Below are 16,525 nucleotides of genomic sequence, written 5' to 3'. Positions count from 1 at the left end.
CGAGTGGTGCTCGCCTCTTCAGTCAGCACTTGCTTATTATCATGATGTCACATCCATTTTTTGGGGAATTTTTACGGTCGATTTCTGTCCTTATGCTTTTAAAGCTATTCTGCAAAAATTTCATGTTTATTGCTTGATTAGTTTAGCTGCAAATTAAACGAAATACTAACTGACTAAAACACAGACATGCACTTTATTATATATGTACAGATATAGTCTATAAATAATCTTTTATTCACGGTTTCAGTTGCACGTTTTATTAGTGTTTTTTGAATGGGGAATTTAAAATATCTTTGGTATCCTGGAAATTATATCTCTTATTTTTCGAATTTTTTGCGTGATATGCATGAAATTTTGCATTATGTTGAAAATTTTTGCAATTAAAGACAAAGGGAGATTCTGCTCACTGAAACCTTGCCCTCATCACTCCCCTTCAATCTACCGAACTCTTCCTCAATATTTGTGTTCCCTCTGGAAGAGGCACATAGATCGGGTCAAAAAACTTGATCGTCTGCATTAAAATCTTCTTTTCTTTATGTTTGAATTAGGGGCAAAGAAAACATCTTCTTTTCATTTTATATTTAATACCTTCTACTTATTCCCGTAATCCATTACTATTTTTTCATGTGGGAAATTTCATTCATCTGTTAATTGTTTTGTTTTATAAGTGTATTAACTTTACTTCCTGAATTTTAGATGGAGAGAGGTATCTCGTCGGGTTGAGCTTTGGGCTGAAATTCACGAGCTTGGTGATACCGGTGAGTATATACCCGTTGAGGTACAGCCAAGAAATGATGTATTCACAGGAGGCATTATTCAGCTGAGACAGGGTCAACAGAGGCGAATAGCTGTACGTGTTCAACCCGTTACAGACTCTGGTACTCTGCCTTTGGTCTGTGAAGCCATTACAAATATATCAATTGGCAGTATAAGCGTTAGGTGAGTTCATACTAATATTTGGTTGCTTCTGTTTTGTGGCATTTGATTCGGCTGACATAAACGCTTTGACTACATAAGCACGTTAAAGTGATTAGTGCCAAAGCACATGAATAATATTGATGCATTTAAGGTCGGTGCGAGTTTTATTTACGTTTATATGGACTATTTTAACCGGCCATCGTCCAGAGGGACGTACGGAACAACATGATAATAACCAGAAAGGTATATTTCTCCTAAAATTACATTTCACCGACGATTTAGTTGTCCTGGATGAATTGGTAAAATGTTAGCGATGTCAATTATTTGCTGCTGTATGGTAGTTGTCAGAATCGAATCGAAGAATGTAAGCTCAAATTTTTTTTTTACAGAAACGGAATAAGGTTTCGGAAGTTTTGAGCGCTCACGGTGTGAGAGTAGGTTTAAAATTGATATTAAGAAAAATGAAGTGGTGAGAGTAGAGCCCGGCCGATATTGGGGTCAGTCATTATTGGGAAAAAAAAAATCGGACATTGGCTGGTTCTTTTTTGTATACGCAACTTATCCAGAATATCTCGCCAGATTTCCTCGGGTAACTTTTGCTTGTCCAGTCCTCTGGGGAGCCACCAGCTCAATCTATCCACTGAAGAGAGCAGCAGAGGTGATTCAATTGAAGTCAGAATATATTTCTTGTCAATACAGATCTGGTGCCGCAATATACGAGATGTAGGGTGAGCTCAAGAACTTACAACCTATGTTCACTTGCGTGGTAGAAATATTCAACATTTAATCGGTTAAAACCATGATACCTAGTCAGGGAGCAGCTTGGATAATTAGCTATTTTTCCGCATTTCGTCCCCTGAGAGCGGTTTTGTCGTATCTGCGACTTTTTCGGGAAGCGGAGTTAGAGCTGCCATCTAACGTGAAATTTTTTGCTCTATCCGATTCCGTCGACCATTTTGTTGTAGCTCAGCTAGAAGTGCCCCAATTTTAGATTTCTCGTTTATCGTGTCTCACATTTTGCCGTTTTGTTAAGAGCGGTTTTGTCGTACCTCGTATGGGAAAGTTGTACAACCTTCATGTAATGAAGGTGATGCCCTTCTTGTAAGGTATTGAGTGCATACTATTTAATGATAAAAGCTTGAAGTAGAATTGCCCAATGTTTGATTAATTTGTGAGTTCTCTGAGGCAGATGTTCTGGTGGTAAATCATCAGCTCCTGGTTATTTTCTACTCTTTCATAAATGAATGTTAGCCTCAATGGCTAACAGGGTAAAAGTGGCAAAATTATAGGTGTGATCAACACTGAAAAATGGTTTTGAAGCATTAAATAGAATATGGTACTAGTTCAAGTGCAGGAGGAACACCAGAGAATAACAGGGAAAAAATATAATTTCCAAGATGCCAAATCAACAGGGTGAGGTTGTGATGATGGTAGAGAAATAGTCTTGGAAATAGATATCCAAGAACACAAAAGAACACAAAAGGATTTCAAATTGAACATTAATAATAGTCATTAGGATCAAGCTAATCTCGACAGAGATGCTGAACTAGACGATTATTCCGACTACTTTCCAGTGTGTTCTTGGTGTCATATTTGACTTGTAAATCCATGCTACTGCTCTGATTGTTGCTTTTGTCATGAAGTATAAAGCATAGGCCTAGTCAGTGAGTTACACATATTTATAAGTAGTAGGCTAAATATGTCACTGAGTTATATATTTCTGTATATAACTTATATAGGCCTAGTCAGTGAGTTACACATATTTTAAGTAGTAGGCTAAATATGTCACTGAGTTATATATTTCTGTATATAACTTGTATGCCTAGTCAGTTAGTTACACATATTTATAAGTAGTAGGCTAAATATGTCACTCAGTTATATATTTCTGTATATAATTTATATAGGCCTAGTCAGTGAGTTACACATATTTATAAGTAGTAGGTTAAATATGTCACTGAGTTATATATTTCTGTATATAACTTATATAGGCCTAGTCAGTTAGTTATGTATCTTTATAAGTAGTAGGTTAAATATGTCACTGAGTTATGGCCTTTGCAAAACAAAAGTGTTCCGTTTATCTGGCCTCCCCCAGGCCATTCAGCGTGTCCCCAGGTGGCGATAGGGGAACGCTCTACAGATATGTAGGGTACCTCCATAGGAGGCACGGACCAAGGGGGGACCTTGTCCCTGGGGGTCCATAATAGAATCTGGGGCAGCCTTGCCCGGGGTCATAAATACAGGCGGAGGAGGAAGAAGGCCCCTCAAATGTACACTCAAAAGGGCCCACTAGTTTGTCCACAAGTTCCATGAGTTGCAAACCTTCTCCCAGCAATGGGTTAAATTGCATGGTGATGCAGAACACCATCGCGGGAAGATCCTCTATAGGAGGACAACTTTGGCAGGGCGTAAGATCCAGATCTATGGACAACGGCCTCTGCAAAGGGCTGCCTCGACCCTTTTGGGGTATCTGCAAGGCTTGGGAACTTGACGTCAACTCTATTCCCACTTTAGAAGTGGTGCCCCTTGAGGAAATTATAGCCTAGTAAACGACACAACATTTGCAAGGGATTCTGACGAATGGACGATTCTTCTGGGCTTGGTATGTTTTTATGGGCGTCTTTGGGCTGAAAAACCTCTTCCTAGCTAATTTATCTATTATGGGTTGCATCCCCGTAGTAGCATAATATTTGTAAGTAGGAATATAGATTGAATCGGAGGTAGTAGGCTTGAAATTGTCTGTGCAGGATTTAGACTCTTGTTGATAGAAGAGCATCACCAAGTGCTGAAAACCATGCTGTGACCAAGATGGACCCAGGACTGCGCAAAGCCCCCATTGATTGAGTTTCCAGGGACTTCTTGCTGTCCGGTTCTAAGCCGGCTTAAGCACTTTGGTGTAGACTTGAGAAGATATGTGATCCCCGTCCTGCACTGGTATCCGGGATTCAATGATTTAAAGAACATGAAAATTGGAACTTGGAATGTTACGACATTAAAGAATGACTATCGTATCGATATTTTGACTGACAAATTCAGACGATTCGGACTGGATTTATTAGGAGTTTCAGAAACTCATATCTCAGGGGTAGGAAGTATGAAACTAGGTGATATAGAATTTGTTTACTCAGGCAGGAAGGATGGGGTGCATAGACAGGGAGTAGGGCTCATGATCAAGAAAGATGTTGCCAAGTTTTGTTTAGGCTGGAAACATATTAATAATAGAATACTAATTGCTCATTTTATGACTAGAAAGTTCAGGGTATCAGTTATAGTAGTATATGCCCCTGTAGAACCGACCTATGGAGATACTAGTGACTCAGATGAATTTTACTTACAGTTACAGGAGCAAATAGACAAGGTCCCAGGTAGAAATATGATATTATTACTGGGAGATTTTAACGCCCAGGTTGGTAAAAATAGGGGTAGATGGTATTCCAGCCTGGGTAAATTTGGTGTAAAAGAAAAAAACAGTAATGGATATAAACTTTTGCAATTTTGTAGGTATAAAAATCTAGTTATAACCAATACGGTGTTTGGTCATAAAATAGCTCATAAGCTAACATGGTATTCACGTGATGGTAAGACAGCAAACCTTATTGGTTATGTTATAGTAAACCGAAGACTGGATGGATCAATACAAGATACTAGGGTATATAGGAGTGCTGTTATTGATGTTAAAAGTAAAGATCACCATCTAGTAGTGTCAAAGGTTAATTTAAAGCTGAAATATCAGAAGGGTAATTACCTCCCAGGAAGTTATGATGTTAGTAGACTCCAAGATGAGAATTTGAGAGAAATTTTACTGTAACAGTTGAATACTAAACTTGAGAGTTTAAAATATTATATTGTTGAAGATAGTTGTAATTATTTTAGAAAAATAACTTGTGAAGTTGCTGAATATGTCTTATGGAAGAAAGCTAGAACTGCCGCTAAGAATATTTGTGAAAAAGCTCTATGTTTAATAAAAAGAAGAAAGGACTTGTACAAGAATTATCTGAGTGATGGATCGCATGAAAACAAAAGAAATGTAAAGAAAGTGGAGAAAGCATTGAAATATGAACTAAGGAGGTGTGAAGTGGAGGCCATGGATAAAATTGTCGGGGATTTAGAAGATGCAGCTAGACGGCATAATAGTAAAATATTGTACTGGCAAGTTAGCAAATTGATAGGTGGAAGTCAATCCGGACTTGTCCCAGTTAAAGATAGGACTGGGGTGGCAATTAGCGATAAGGAAAAAGCTAAAGCGAGATGGGCCGAACATTTTGAGAACTTTCTTAACCGAGATTGAGTTGCAGGAAAAGATATAGAGGAAAATGATAAAGTTTGTGATACCTTGGATGTGAAGGAAGATTTGTTTTTTGAGGAGGAATTAGCGACAGTATTAAAAGGATTAAAGAATAATAAGGCTCCAGGTGCTGATAGTGTAGTAAATGAGTTTCTTGAATATGGTGGCTCTGAGGTTAGAATTAAGTTATTGAAGATTATGAATGTGATTTTTGAAAGAGGGAAAGTACCTAACGATCTTAGGAAAACCCTATTTAAACCAGTGTATAAGAAAGGTGATAAGAGGGAGTGTGGTAATTATTGAGGCTTTAGCCTGGTCTGTGTATGTAGCAAATTACTTAGTAATATGATACTTTTTAGACTGAGAGAGGCTGTAGACAAAGTTTTAAGAGAAGAACAGTGCGTTTTTAGAAAAGGTAGAGGATGTGTTGACCAAATTTTCACTCTTAGGTTAATAATTGAGAAGTGCCTAAGTTTTCAAACACCTTTGGTCCTCAGTTTTATAGATTATGAGCAAGCGTTCGATTCTGTTGATAGAGGAGCTTTAGTAAAGGTTTTATCCTTGTATGGTATACCATACAAATACATTAAAGTGATTAGTGCTATGTCTAACACTGCTGCGGTTAAGGTAGGAAATGAGGTTAGCAGCTGGTTTTGTATTAGATCAGGAGCTAAGCAGGATTGTATTTTATCATCTATTGCATGGAATAATTTGACGGACTTTGTTTTAAGTAGCACAAGAAAGGCGATGGGAGATCACAGAATCGAATGTAGAGGAAAAAGCCTCACGAACTTAGATTATTCTGATGATTTAAGCATATTAGATGAAAGTGTGAGCAAAATGAATTAAGTTTTAGAGGTTTTGCGAGTTCAGGGTGCTAGTGTTGGTTTGAAAATTAATGTTAGGAAGACTAAGTCACTAAGGCTAGGAATAAGTGAAGATGAAAAGGTGACGTTGGCTAATGAAAAGATTGATCAGGTGGAAAGCTTCACTTACCTTTGTAGTAATATTAGTAGAGATGGTGGGAGCAGAGAAGATGTTAAAAGTAAAAGAGACAAGGCTCAGGGTGTTTTTTCACAGTTAAAAAAAAGTCTGGAAGAATAGGAAGATAAGTCTGCAAACCAAGATTAGAATATAAGAAGCTACAGTGATGACAGTGGTCAAATATGGCTTTGAAGCATGGACGCTTTGAAAAGTGGATGAAGATTTGCTAGATGTTTTCCAGAGAAATTGCTTAAGGATTGTTCTGGGTACCCGGCTGACTGACCGTATTTCAAACAATAGGCTATACGAAAAATGTGGTTCAATACCGCTTTCTAGGTCTATAATGAAAGAAAGGTTGAGGTGGTTAGGGCACGTTGTGCGGATGAAGGATGAGAGATTGCCGAAGATTGTTCTTTTCGGCCAACCATCTAGGGCTAAACGGAAAGCAGGTCGTCCCCGTCTGGGGTGGGAGGACGTCATAAAGAAAGATTTAAAGGATCGTGGGCGGGTGTAAAAAGGGAGGCTTTGAATAGATTGGGGTGGAGGAGGAGCGTGCGTAGCTGTGTTGGCCTCAGGCGGCTTGGTGCTGCGATGAGTTGTTAGTAGTAGTAGTAGTAGTATAGATGATGCCTGGTTACAGCAAAATTCACTGAGGGGATGGATTCATTCACCTTAACACCGTTTTTAGTAATGCAGTGAGGCCGTAAAAGTATATACACTTTTGTGTATACTTTTAAGTATAGATGTAAACTATAGATGTAATAAAAGTAAAGTATAGATGCAGTGAGGCCGTAAAAGTATATATACTTTTAAGTATAGATGCAAAGTATAGATGTAAAGTATAGATGTAATAAAAGTAAAGTATAGATGCAGTAAGGCCGTAAAAAGTAGAAAGCTCAGAGTAGGGACAGAAACGAAGGGCAAGGAAGATATTTTCAGAAGTTTAAGAAACCTCCGAAATTATTAATCCTGATGCATTTGGTCCAAATAAACTTTTGACACTTGCAGCAGATAGATAAAACCTTTGCCTCGTGTTTCAAGAAGGACAAAGGTTGAGCTTCAAGCAGAAGGAGGCCTGTTTACCCTAGGATGTGAACCAGGCAAGGATCCTTGTAATACAGGGATTCATGTTGCAGTGGGGCGTTCGTAGGAGGTGCTGTGATATGAGGCAGGTCTAGGAAAGGATGGAGTTATGAGTGGACATACTGGAAGACACTAGACGGATGCAAGAACATTGGCGAGGTTCTTTTGCTCAGCCATACCAAAATGCGTTGCCTATTACGTGGATATTGTAAAGTATTTGGATAGTGTGAAGTCAGAAACAATTCTGACTTCATAATATCAGAATAATTGTAGCTTATACATTTTGCATTTAGACCCGCTGTGCTTTATCCCCCCCCCCCTGGTGTGCAAATATATAGCCCAAATTTCTTTCCAATGTATTATATTTTTATCATACTTAGGCATATTTTATTAGGATTAACCTAACTTCACTTCTTGAGCTGCAGGGGTATATCATACAAGTACCATAATTTTAACCAGCTAACTGACAAATTTTTGGCTTAAATCATTAGAACTTATTAGGCATCAATTGGAGAATTCAGCTCTAATTTGATTGGTCCTTGCCGTATATAATTTGGCTTGCTAAAATTTAAATTATCTCTTAAAAGATGAGCGAAAGATACGGCAAAGGCCCAATCGAAATACTGCCTGATTCTTTAATTGATAATCCATAACTGCAGTTGAGCAGAAATGCTTTGCAGTTGTCTCACTAAGCTTACGTTTTTTAAATTCAAGGTCAAAGCTTCAAAAGCCTTTAGATTCCTATCAAGAAGAAGATTTAATGCAGTTGCGTGAAAAATGGAGCGAAGCTATTAAAAGACGAAGGGAGTATTTGGAAGCACAAATTAAGAGAGTTATGGAGAAACCAGGTAAATAAGGTTGCAACTTTTCCAGTTATTTCTGCATGATTATAGTTTTTGAAGTATCAACAACTGGGAAAATAAAATTTAATTGTTTGAATTGATGAAGTTGAAACTTGTAGAACCATATATATATATATATATATATATATATATATATATATATATTTTTTTTTTTTTTTTTTTTTATATATATATATATATATATATATATATATATATATATATATATATATATATATATATATATATATATATATATATATATATATATATATATATATATATATATATATATATATATATATATATATATATATATATATATATATATATATATATATATATATATATATATATATATATATATATATATATATATATATATATATATATATATATATATATATATATATATATATATATATATATATATATATATATATATATATATATATATATCATCTTAAAAAGTAAAGGAAAAATCGAGAATTTAATTTTTAAAATGACTTTCATATCTAATTATGTAGTTGTCGGTAATAGTGGGCGCCAAGTTTAAAAAAAAGAAAAAAAAGGGAAAAACGGAACGTAAGTATAAAATCAACAAGAAATCAGCTAATAACATATGTTACCAAACAGTTTAAAAAGTTATAGCTTTCCTATGATGGTTCAGCTGCCTTTGGTTTCAACAAATTGTTAATTTTCGAATATCTGATAATTTTTGAATATTTGATATTTTTAACCAATTAGTTCTTCTTATTTGCTTTTAAGGTTTAACATGACAACACTGATGGCAATACGACTCCCTCCTAAAAACTTCCTGAATTTGAAAAAAAGGGGGGGGGGTTTTCCTGGTACTCTGAATTGTAAATTATTCGCGATTATTCATATGTATTCAAGACTAGACTGTCAGGTGAACAACGCCATTCTAGGCTTCGTAAGAAACGTACCTAAAAGGCACCTGTAATTAATTTATTCTTTTGCATGAAAATCTTAATTTTTTTATTTTTTTGGTATCAATTTATACTGGAAATTTATGTTCCATTTGGTTTGCAGCTCGCGAAGATAATCTCAGTCAGAAATTATTTTTAAGAAGGAAAATGAAGGCATTATTCTGTTGTGGTTTGAAGGAATCGCCTGAAAGTTGATTAGGGGTGATGAGGCTTTCACGGTGGTAGGACTATGAATAAGGAATTATAAAATATATTTTTCTCTCCTTATTTCTGTTGTCATAAACTGTGAATGCAAAAATGTTGCCAGTGTAAAATTTTCCTTTTAAATCTCAAATTTCAATAAGTGAAAAGAGAAAACAATATATTCTGTTGAATGATGGCCATTTGTTCATAATGTAATCTCATCAGTCATGTAGCCGTGAAGACATGTTTTTAGCTCTATCACTGAGGAATAAGCAACATAAAAACTAAAGCTTAACTCAGAGTGGGAATGTACTCAGGAGTCCTTGAATCCCAACTACCATTTAACCCTACCAAAAGGCTTAGAAATGGGGCTGTTTAGAAAACTAGATGAAATCTAGGGCCATCTTAATCCTTGAGTCGTTCCCTATTACTATTTGTTTGTCTCCCACTTAATAGCAAAGATTATGTTTCGAGGATATTTTATGACTTTGAACTGTAAATCACACTATTCTTTTTTATCTTCTTTTTTTTACTACTCAAGTGAGAACCTTTAGAGAGATGAAACATTTTCATCTTGTGAAAGGTTTTCAAACCTTTAGAGTTTATCAAGTTTGTTTAAGTTATTTTATTCCTTTTTTTTTGCATAAACATGTCACAAAAAAGGATGATTAAAGTCATTCTGAACAATTTTTATTACGATGATTGAGGGGTCCCCAAGGCTACTTTTTTTTTCTTCAGGTTAACGGTAATAACCAAAACGGCCATTTATTTTTGATTCCGGTTATTTTCAAAAACGAGACTACCGCAACCTTTCAAGTGTCATTTCCTATATTTCCTAGTGGGTATAACCTCAGTAGTGAGTGAAAAAATAAGTTGTCTGGTATTTTTGGTCTCCAAGTTTGTCTGAAATTGAATTTTTTATTTCCGGTTTATCTAAATGAACAGTGCCAAAGGTGTCAGTATATAGAAGGAGTCATTAGAATAAAAAGGTTTACATTATTTTTCTACCTTGATGTATTATTAGGTGAGTTCAGATCCTTTCTTGATTCAGTGATTTTTCAGGCTAAAGTTAGGAGGCTTTTGTTGAGGCTAGGATATGCCACCCCTTCCCGATTTTTAAAGATACTTTGCCTTTACTTAATTGATTCTTTATTCGATTCCCAACACCTTTTATTAGTTCCTTGTAGGGTAAACTAAAAGTAAAATGAGCTATTCTACTTTTTGTTTATATTGTACAATGAAAAGATTCAAAGCAATCTTAAAGCATTAATTCGTAGCACTCGGAATAGCTTCCTTGCAAGTTTCATGATATCGCTTTTATGAATCACCTGGTAACAATTGAAATAAGAGTCAGTTAAACAACGGCTACGGCTACCTTAACTCAGGAAGAGGTAAACATGACTTAACATAAAAGGACCTAAATTATGAATCACCTGGTAACAATTTAAATAAGAGTCAGTTAAACAACGGCTACGGCTACCTTAACTCAGGAAGAGGTAAAAATGACATCATAAAAGGACCTAAATTATGAATCACCTCTTATGAATCACCTGGTAACTATTTAAATAAGAGTCAGCTAAACAACGGCTACAACTACCTTAACTTAGGAAGAGGGAAAAATGACTTAACACAAAAGGACATAAATTATGAATCACCTTTTATGAATCACCGTGTAACAATTTAAATAAGAGTCAGTTAAACAACGGCTACGGCTACCTTAACTCAGGAAGAGGTAAAAATGACTTAATATAAAAGGAAAAATTTTTTTAACTGTTTAAGCAGACACATGCAAAAGACATCTTCATTACAAAGTCAAATGTATATTAGTCAATTCTTTCAAAAAGAACAATGGGTATCTAAGGCCAATGATATTCTATTATTCCTTGGCTCTACAGGCTATGTCTTTCCATCTAGATAAAACAGAGCAGGATATAGAACGCGAGAAGAGTCTGGTTGATCAATGGGTAGGGCTGACCGAAGAGAGGAATGCTGTTTTACTCCCAAATCCAGGGTCTTGTGTCCCAGGATCCCCTTCTCATCCTGAATGGGTTCCTAAACCAGGACTAGAGCAACATGTACCTGTTCTGTTTTTAGACTTGAACCGTAAGTATATAAGCTTTACTATCTTAATGAAGAAAGTGGTGTATTTAGTATATTGTATCAAAGAAAACAGCCTCTGGTTTTTGATATATCTTCTATGTCCCCTAACGCTAAACAACGCTCTAAATAAGATTTGTTTTGCTCGTGGCTCCTATAGAATTCATTAACTGTTTATTTACTCATTTTATGTTGGTTGACACATTGGTCTTGGTTATTTTGTCTTAGTACCTCAAGAAAACTAGAGTCAAAGCGGAGATTTCCTGGATATACTCCTTTGTGGCTGCAATCTCCCTATTACTTATAATATAAAAGAAGGGTTCATTTTTTTGGGTAGAAGTGCCATTTGAAATTGCTTCTGTCTCCCTATTACTTATAAGATAAAATAAGGGTTCATTTTTTTGGGTAGAAGTGCCATTTTAAGTGGCTGCAATCTGCCTATTACTTATAGGATAAAATAAGGGTTCATTTTATTTGGTAGAAGTGCCATTTTATGTTGCTTCTCTCTCCCTATTACTTATAAGATAAAAGAAGGGTTCATTTTTTTGGGTAGAAGTGCCATTTGAAATGGCTGCAATCTCCCTATTACTTATATCATAAAAGAAGGGTTCATTTTATTGGGTAGAAGTGCCATTTTAAATTGCTTCTGTCTCCCACTTACTTATAAGATAAAAGAAGGGTTCATTTTTTTGGGTAGAAGTGCCATTTGAAGTGGCTGCAATCTCCCTATTACTTATAGGATAAAATAAGGGTTCATTTTATTGGGTAGAAGTGCCATTTGAAGTGGCTTCTATCTTCCTATTACTTATAAGATAAAAGAAGGGTGCATTTTATTGGGTAGAAGTGCCATTTGAATTGGCTGCTAATCCCTATTACTTATAAGATAAAAGAATGGTTCATTTTATTGGGTAGAAGGGCCATTTGAAGTGGCTGCAATCTCCCTATTACTTATAGGATAAAATAAGGGTTCATTTTTTTGGGTTGAAGTGCCATTTGAAGTGGACATATTCGAAACACTACATCTATTGAATCAGCAGCAGATGTAGATACAGTAGATTCTTCTATGTGATCGTTCATGGTAAAAAAAAAAGTAAAAATTATATATGATTCTTAAGCACAAAAATTTATCCTACATAGTTGACTGAGCAGAACAGATTAATATTTGTACTCATTAATAGTAATGGTTATTGATTACTATCTTGTCAAAATCCATAAATCTAATGATAAGAAAGTAAAGGGTTAATGGTGAAATGTATAAAAAATAAAATTTTAAAAGCTAATGGTTTTGAAACCGAAACCATAAAAATTGCAAAATTAGAAAAATAACGTTCAAAATTCGTTAGCCAATTTATAATAATTACTCGTTAGCCAATTATAATTATAATATGTGTTGGTCGTTACTCTTTTATTGTCGTTGTCTTTATTTTACAGTTTTTTTTTATCTAATTTGTTGTTCTCACTCTTTCTTTTCTTTAATCTTTTCTATGGGTTTAGTGTTTCTGTTTTTTTTTGTTTTGTTGTCTGTCTAGCTAAATATCCATATATATCCTCACAAGCTCTGCTTTTCTGTCCAGATTCTTTTATTTCAATTGAATTCGGAAATATAAGCAGATGAATGGCGCTTGTCCGTAATGAGGCAGACTATGTCTGCCGACTACGGGCCTGTTGATATGGGGTCCCCTGTAACTATGCACTCCGATCAGGGTGGCCGCAATCTCACGTGGTGGGTGTAGCCCACCCCAAGGAATCTCAGTATATAGGTTGAAACTAGCCCTATTCTTATCCCAGGCCTAGGCTCTGTTGGGTTAGCCACCCTCCACCTGAGAATAAGTGCTACACAAAGTAATGATATAACTAGACTCCTCCTTAGGTCTTGATCATTGCGTGTCAACGGACAAGCTGACGACGTTAGAAAGGCTTAAAGTAATCCTTATGGACCAAAGGGGGTGTCGAATAGCAACCTAAAGTGTTTTGACGTTGATGGCACCTGCATCAAAGAACCTATTTTTCGAAGAATTTTTCAATTGCGCGTCTCACAGAAAATCGTCTTACCAGAAATGTTGAAGAGTTTATAGGCAACAATCATTCGTTTCTCTCGTCTGGAGGCAACATGAGAAGAAATATTGTTGGTTTTGTGCTAAATAGCACTGCGAGAAAGATTTTACTCTTGCACAAAGCCATATCTGAGAGGCTAGTAAGACCTGCTTTAGACCCAAGCAGGGCAAGATAACCATCATCGTATGCTATCTCCCGACGAATGACTCCGACGAAGTAACCAACGAATAGTTCTAATTTGCTCTGTCCGGATGTTTAGCGACAGTGTATTCCCACGATGTAACAGTTCTTCTTGGTAACTTCATTGCGACAGTGCGTGAAGATATGGGTCTTTGGTGCGGCACCATTGGTCCCGTATCCCCCGATCCACTTAATGACAATGGTCTTTCCATAATCGAACTTTGCCGATCTCATGACCTTGTTGTCGCAAATATTATCTTTCAAACTAAAAATATCCGCTAGTACATATTGTATAGTAACGACGGTCACACCAAGAAGAAGATTGATTTTGTTATTATTTCCTAGCGACGAAGGTCCTTGATGGAGAACTGCAGAACCTACAGATTAGCAGAGCTTGAAAATACTGACCAAAGACTTTGTGTGCCAATGTCGAGTTTCGTCTCCAAGCCCCGCGATTGGAAAGAAAACTCTTAATTGCAGATGTTGAGAATCTAAAGTAGTCAGACACTCCCAAGAGAAGTACATTGTCGAGATATCGAATCGCTTCAAGCTCCTGAGCACACTTATGAGCAGTGGAAGAATTTTAAATCGCAGCCCGGGGAAGATCAACATAATACGCTTGATAAGAAGTGTCGCCCGAAGAAATCGTGGCTAACAAACGAAACACTGCAGGTTTTAGTGCGAAGACGGAGGGTAAGACTTCTTGGGGACATGGCTTCTTATCGAAAGCTGAAATGAGTGTGGAACAGACTCATTCACGAGAAACGAACCCAGTTCGTTGCAAGGAAAGGTCATGAAATTGAACTAGCAACAAAAAAGAAGGGCATGGGTAGCTTGTTCAAGTGTCTCCCAGAAGATGTTCTCCAAGAACATGAAGCTCCCACATTGGGACCTGTCCTATCCAGGGACGGGATACTTCTTCCACGGAATAACTCTGCTGTCAGTCCCTGGAAAACTCTCCTCAATGGTCCTGATGGATCGATGTTTGAATATCGTTCTTAAATCTGGCGTCCGGAGCAAGCTGTTTTCATGCCAGACCCCTCAGCTCCCAGTCATATTCTTATGATTCGACAAATAGTAGAAAAGGGCACGGAGTTCCGACAGGAAGCATTTATCGCCTTTGTCGACTTCTGTTCTGCGTTTGACTTGATTTATCGACACGCTCTGACATATTCCACTGCCCTCCCTGAAAAATACTGCACATTTTTCAGGCCATGAAACGAGGAGAATTTTCCAGGGAAATTTTTTCACAAGGGAGGGGGGGGGGGGAGAAATTTTCTGGCAGAATTTGAAAAACTGTCAGAAACTAAATGAAAAAACAAGTTTTTGGCTTTTGTCCTAATTCTTTGAGAAAGACCTCTGAAACACAAAGGCCGTTGTATTTGAATAAGAAGAATTGGTAAAGAACTTTAAGACTTTAGCGTAAAGAGCGAGGTTTGAGGGCGAGGCAGTCCCTCTTGCATGTGGATTAATTTCTGTTAGGTTTTAAGTTTTACTGTAGCTCCTTACTTTCAGATGAAAAAACTTTTCTTTTATTTATTGAAAATTAAAGGTCTATTGATATAAAATGCAGTGTTAGTTTGTTTCTAAATTGTGATGTTGATTATTTGTGTGGATTTTTTGCTTTTCCTTTTTATAATATCCATTTTTGAAACGGAGTTTTCGCTTACTTTTTAGCCAAATGAGATAAGAAAGAAAACCTAAAGAAGCCTTACATGTGAGATAAAAAAAAATGGCACATCAGTACCACCTATGCAAAAATGGGATTTCTCTTGTTGGTCGAAGCTTGAGAACTGCAATCCTTAAGGTGTTTTTGAGAACGGCAATTTCACGCTGTATTTTTTACTTTAATCTAAGATCCTTTTTAAGGGATGCCAAGCTCTTTTTAGAAATTTCTTATAAATTTTTTCTTGAGATAGATTTTTTATTACTCAGCTGAATCTGAATAAAAATTTGTAATTTCAAACATTAGTACATGGAGAATATTTGTCGCTTAAGAGTTTCCTTAAAAACCATATCAGCTGGAATAGGACGTGGTTTGTCCTTTACTGGATTGCAGCTACGACTGTAACTATGATAAAGGCATTTTCTGATTTCAAACCAAAACGAAATCAGAAGTGATGAAGTACTTGGCATTTGGCAAAAGTCAGCAAAGAGAGACGAACAGGAGAACCCAATAAAATCTAAAACGCTTAAAAAATCTAAGTTGCGTGAGAACCTTACTAGAAACTACATTAGAACTGATATGACACAGGGTAGATACAAATTAAATACCTAATGTTGGACAATCTAGTAGGGCTACCTAACAACCATGGGTGCTAAAAAAATATAATGGTATTATTGAACATACCTATATAAAAACGTTGTGTTTGGAAAGTATCATTAAACAAAACCCCATTAGATTTCATTTTTGTTTAAACCGCCCAATATTTTCCCGCGTAAAAAAAAAAAAAAAAAACTTAAATGGGGTTCCTACAAAAACAACCTGCTATGAGGAATTTTTTGAACATCCTGTGCTAGGTTTTGATGATTCATTTTATACTTATCAATTTTGTGGTGTGTTATAGACGTCTATTGGTACCTTTGTGCTATTGTGGCAATTAAAGTATTTATCATTATCATTATTATTGTTATAGCAGAAACATTATTAAGCGTATTGAGCCTTTTTTAAATTCCAGCTGATGATTTAAGCATCTCGGAGAGCTATTATCAAGACAATTCAGTTGCTGGCCAAAATTCGATTCTGCCAAAAGAGTACAATGGAAAGTTCTTCAGTATACCAATTCTTCGTCAAGGGGAAAAAGATGTCTCTGCTGTTGCGGCTTGGGATTCTTCGATCCACGATTGTGTCAATTTGAATAGGGTCACACAGTGTGAGTTATTTATTAACCTTTTCTTGTCGTTTCTTATTGTGTCTTTGAGTTGCTAAGGGTACATTCCAGATGCCTATT

At 36.1% G+C, this 16,525-nt stretch overlaps 1 protein-coding gene across 2 annotated transcripts in view; it reads left to right on the top strand.

Moving 5' to 3' along the window:
* The window catches only part of Khc-73 (Kinesin heavy chain 73), a 300,519-nt gene that overhangs the window by 233,439 nt on the left and 50,555 nt on the right, over positions 1-16,525 (top strand). For both annotated transcript variants that reach the window (XM_089106523.1, XM_089106524.1), the window contains exons 20-23: positions 697-939; positions 7,982-8,115; positions 11,157-11,345; positions 16,253-16,447. In XM_089106523.1, the coding sequence (XP_088962649.1) occupies positions 697-939; positions 7,982-8,115; positions 11,157-11,345; positions 16,253-16,447 (761 nt within the window). The remainder of the gene's footprint in view (positions 1-696; positions 940-7,981; positions 8,116-11,156; positions 11,346-16,252; positions 16,448-16,525) is intronic.

Source organism: Artemia sp. Qi Xiang Cuo, chromosome 21, assembly GCF_049724085.1.
Source record: "Artemia sp. Qi Xiang Cuo chromosome 21, ASM4972408v1, whole genome shotgun sequence".
Taxonomy (NCBI): Eukaryota; Metazoa; Arthropoda; class Branchiopoda; order Anostraca; family Artemiidae; genus Artemia; species Artemia sp. Qi Xiang Cuo.
Note: the sequence above shows the minus strand (reverse complement) of the source record. Positions and strands in the feature narration are given on the sequence as shown.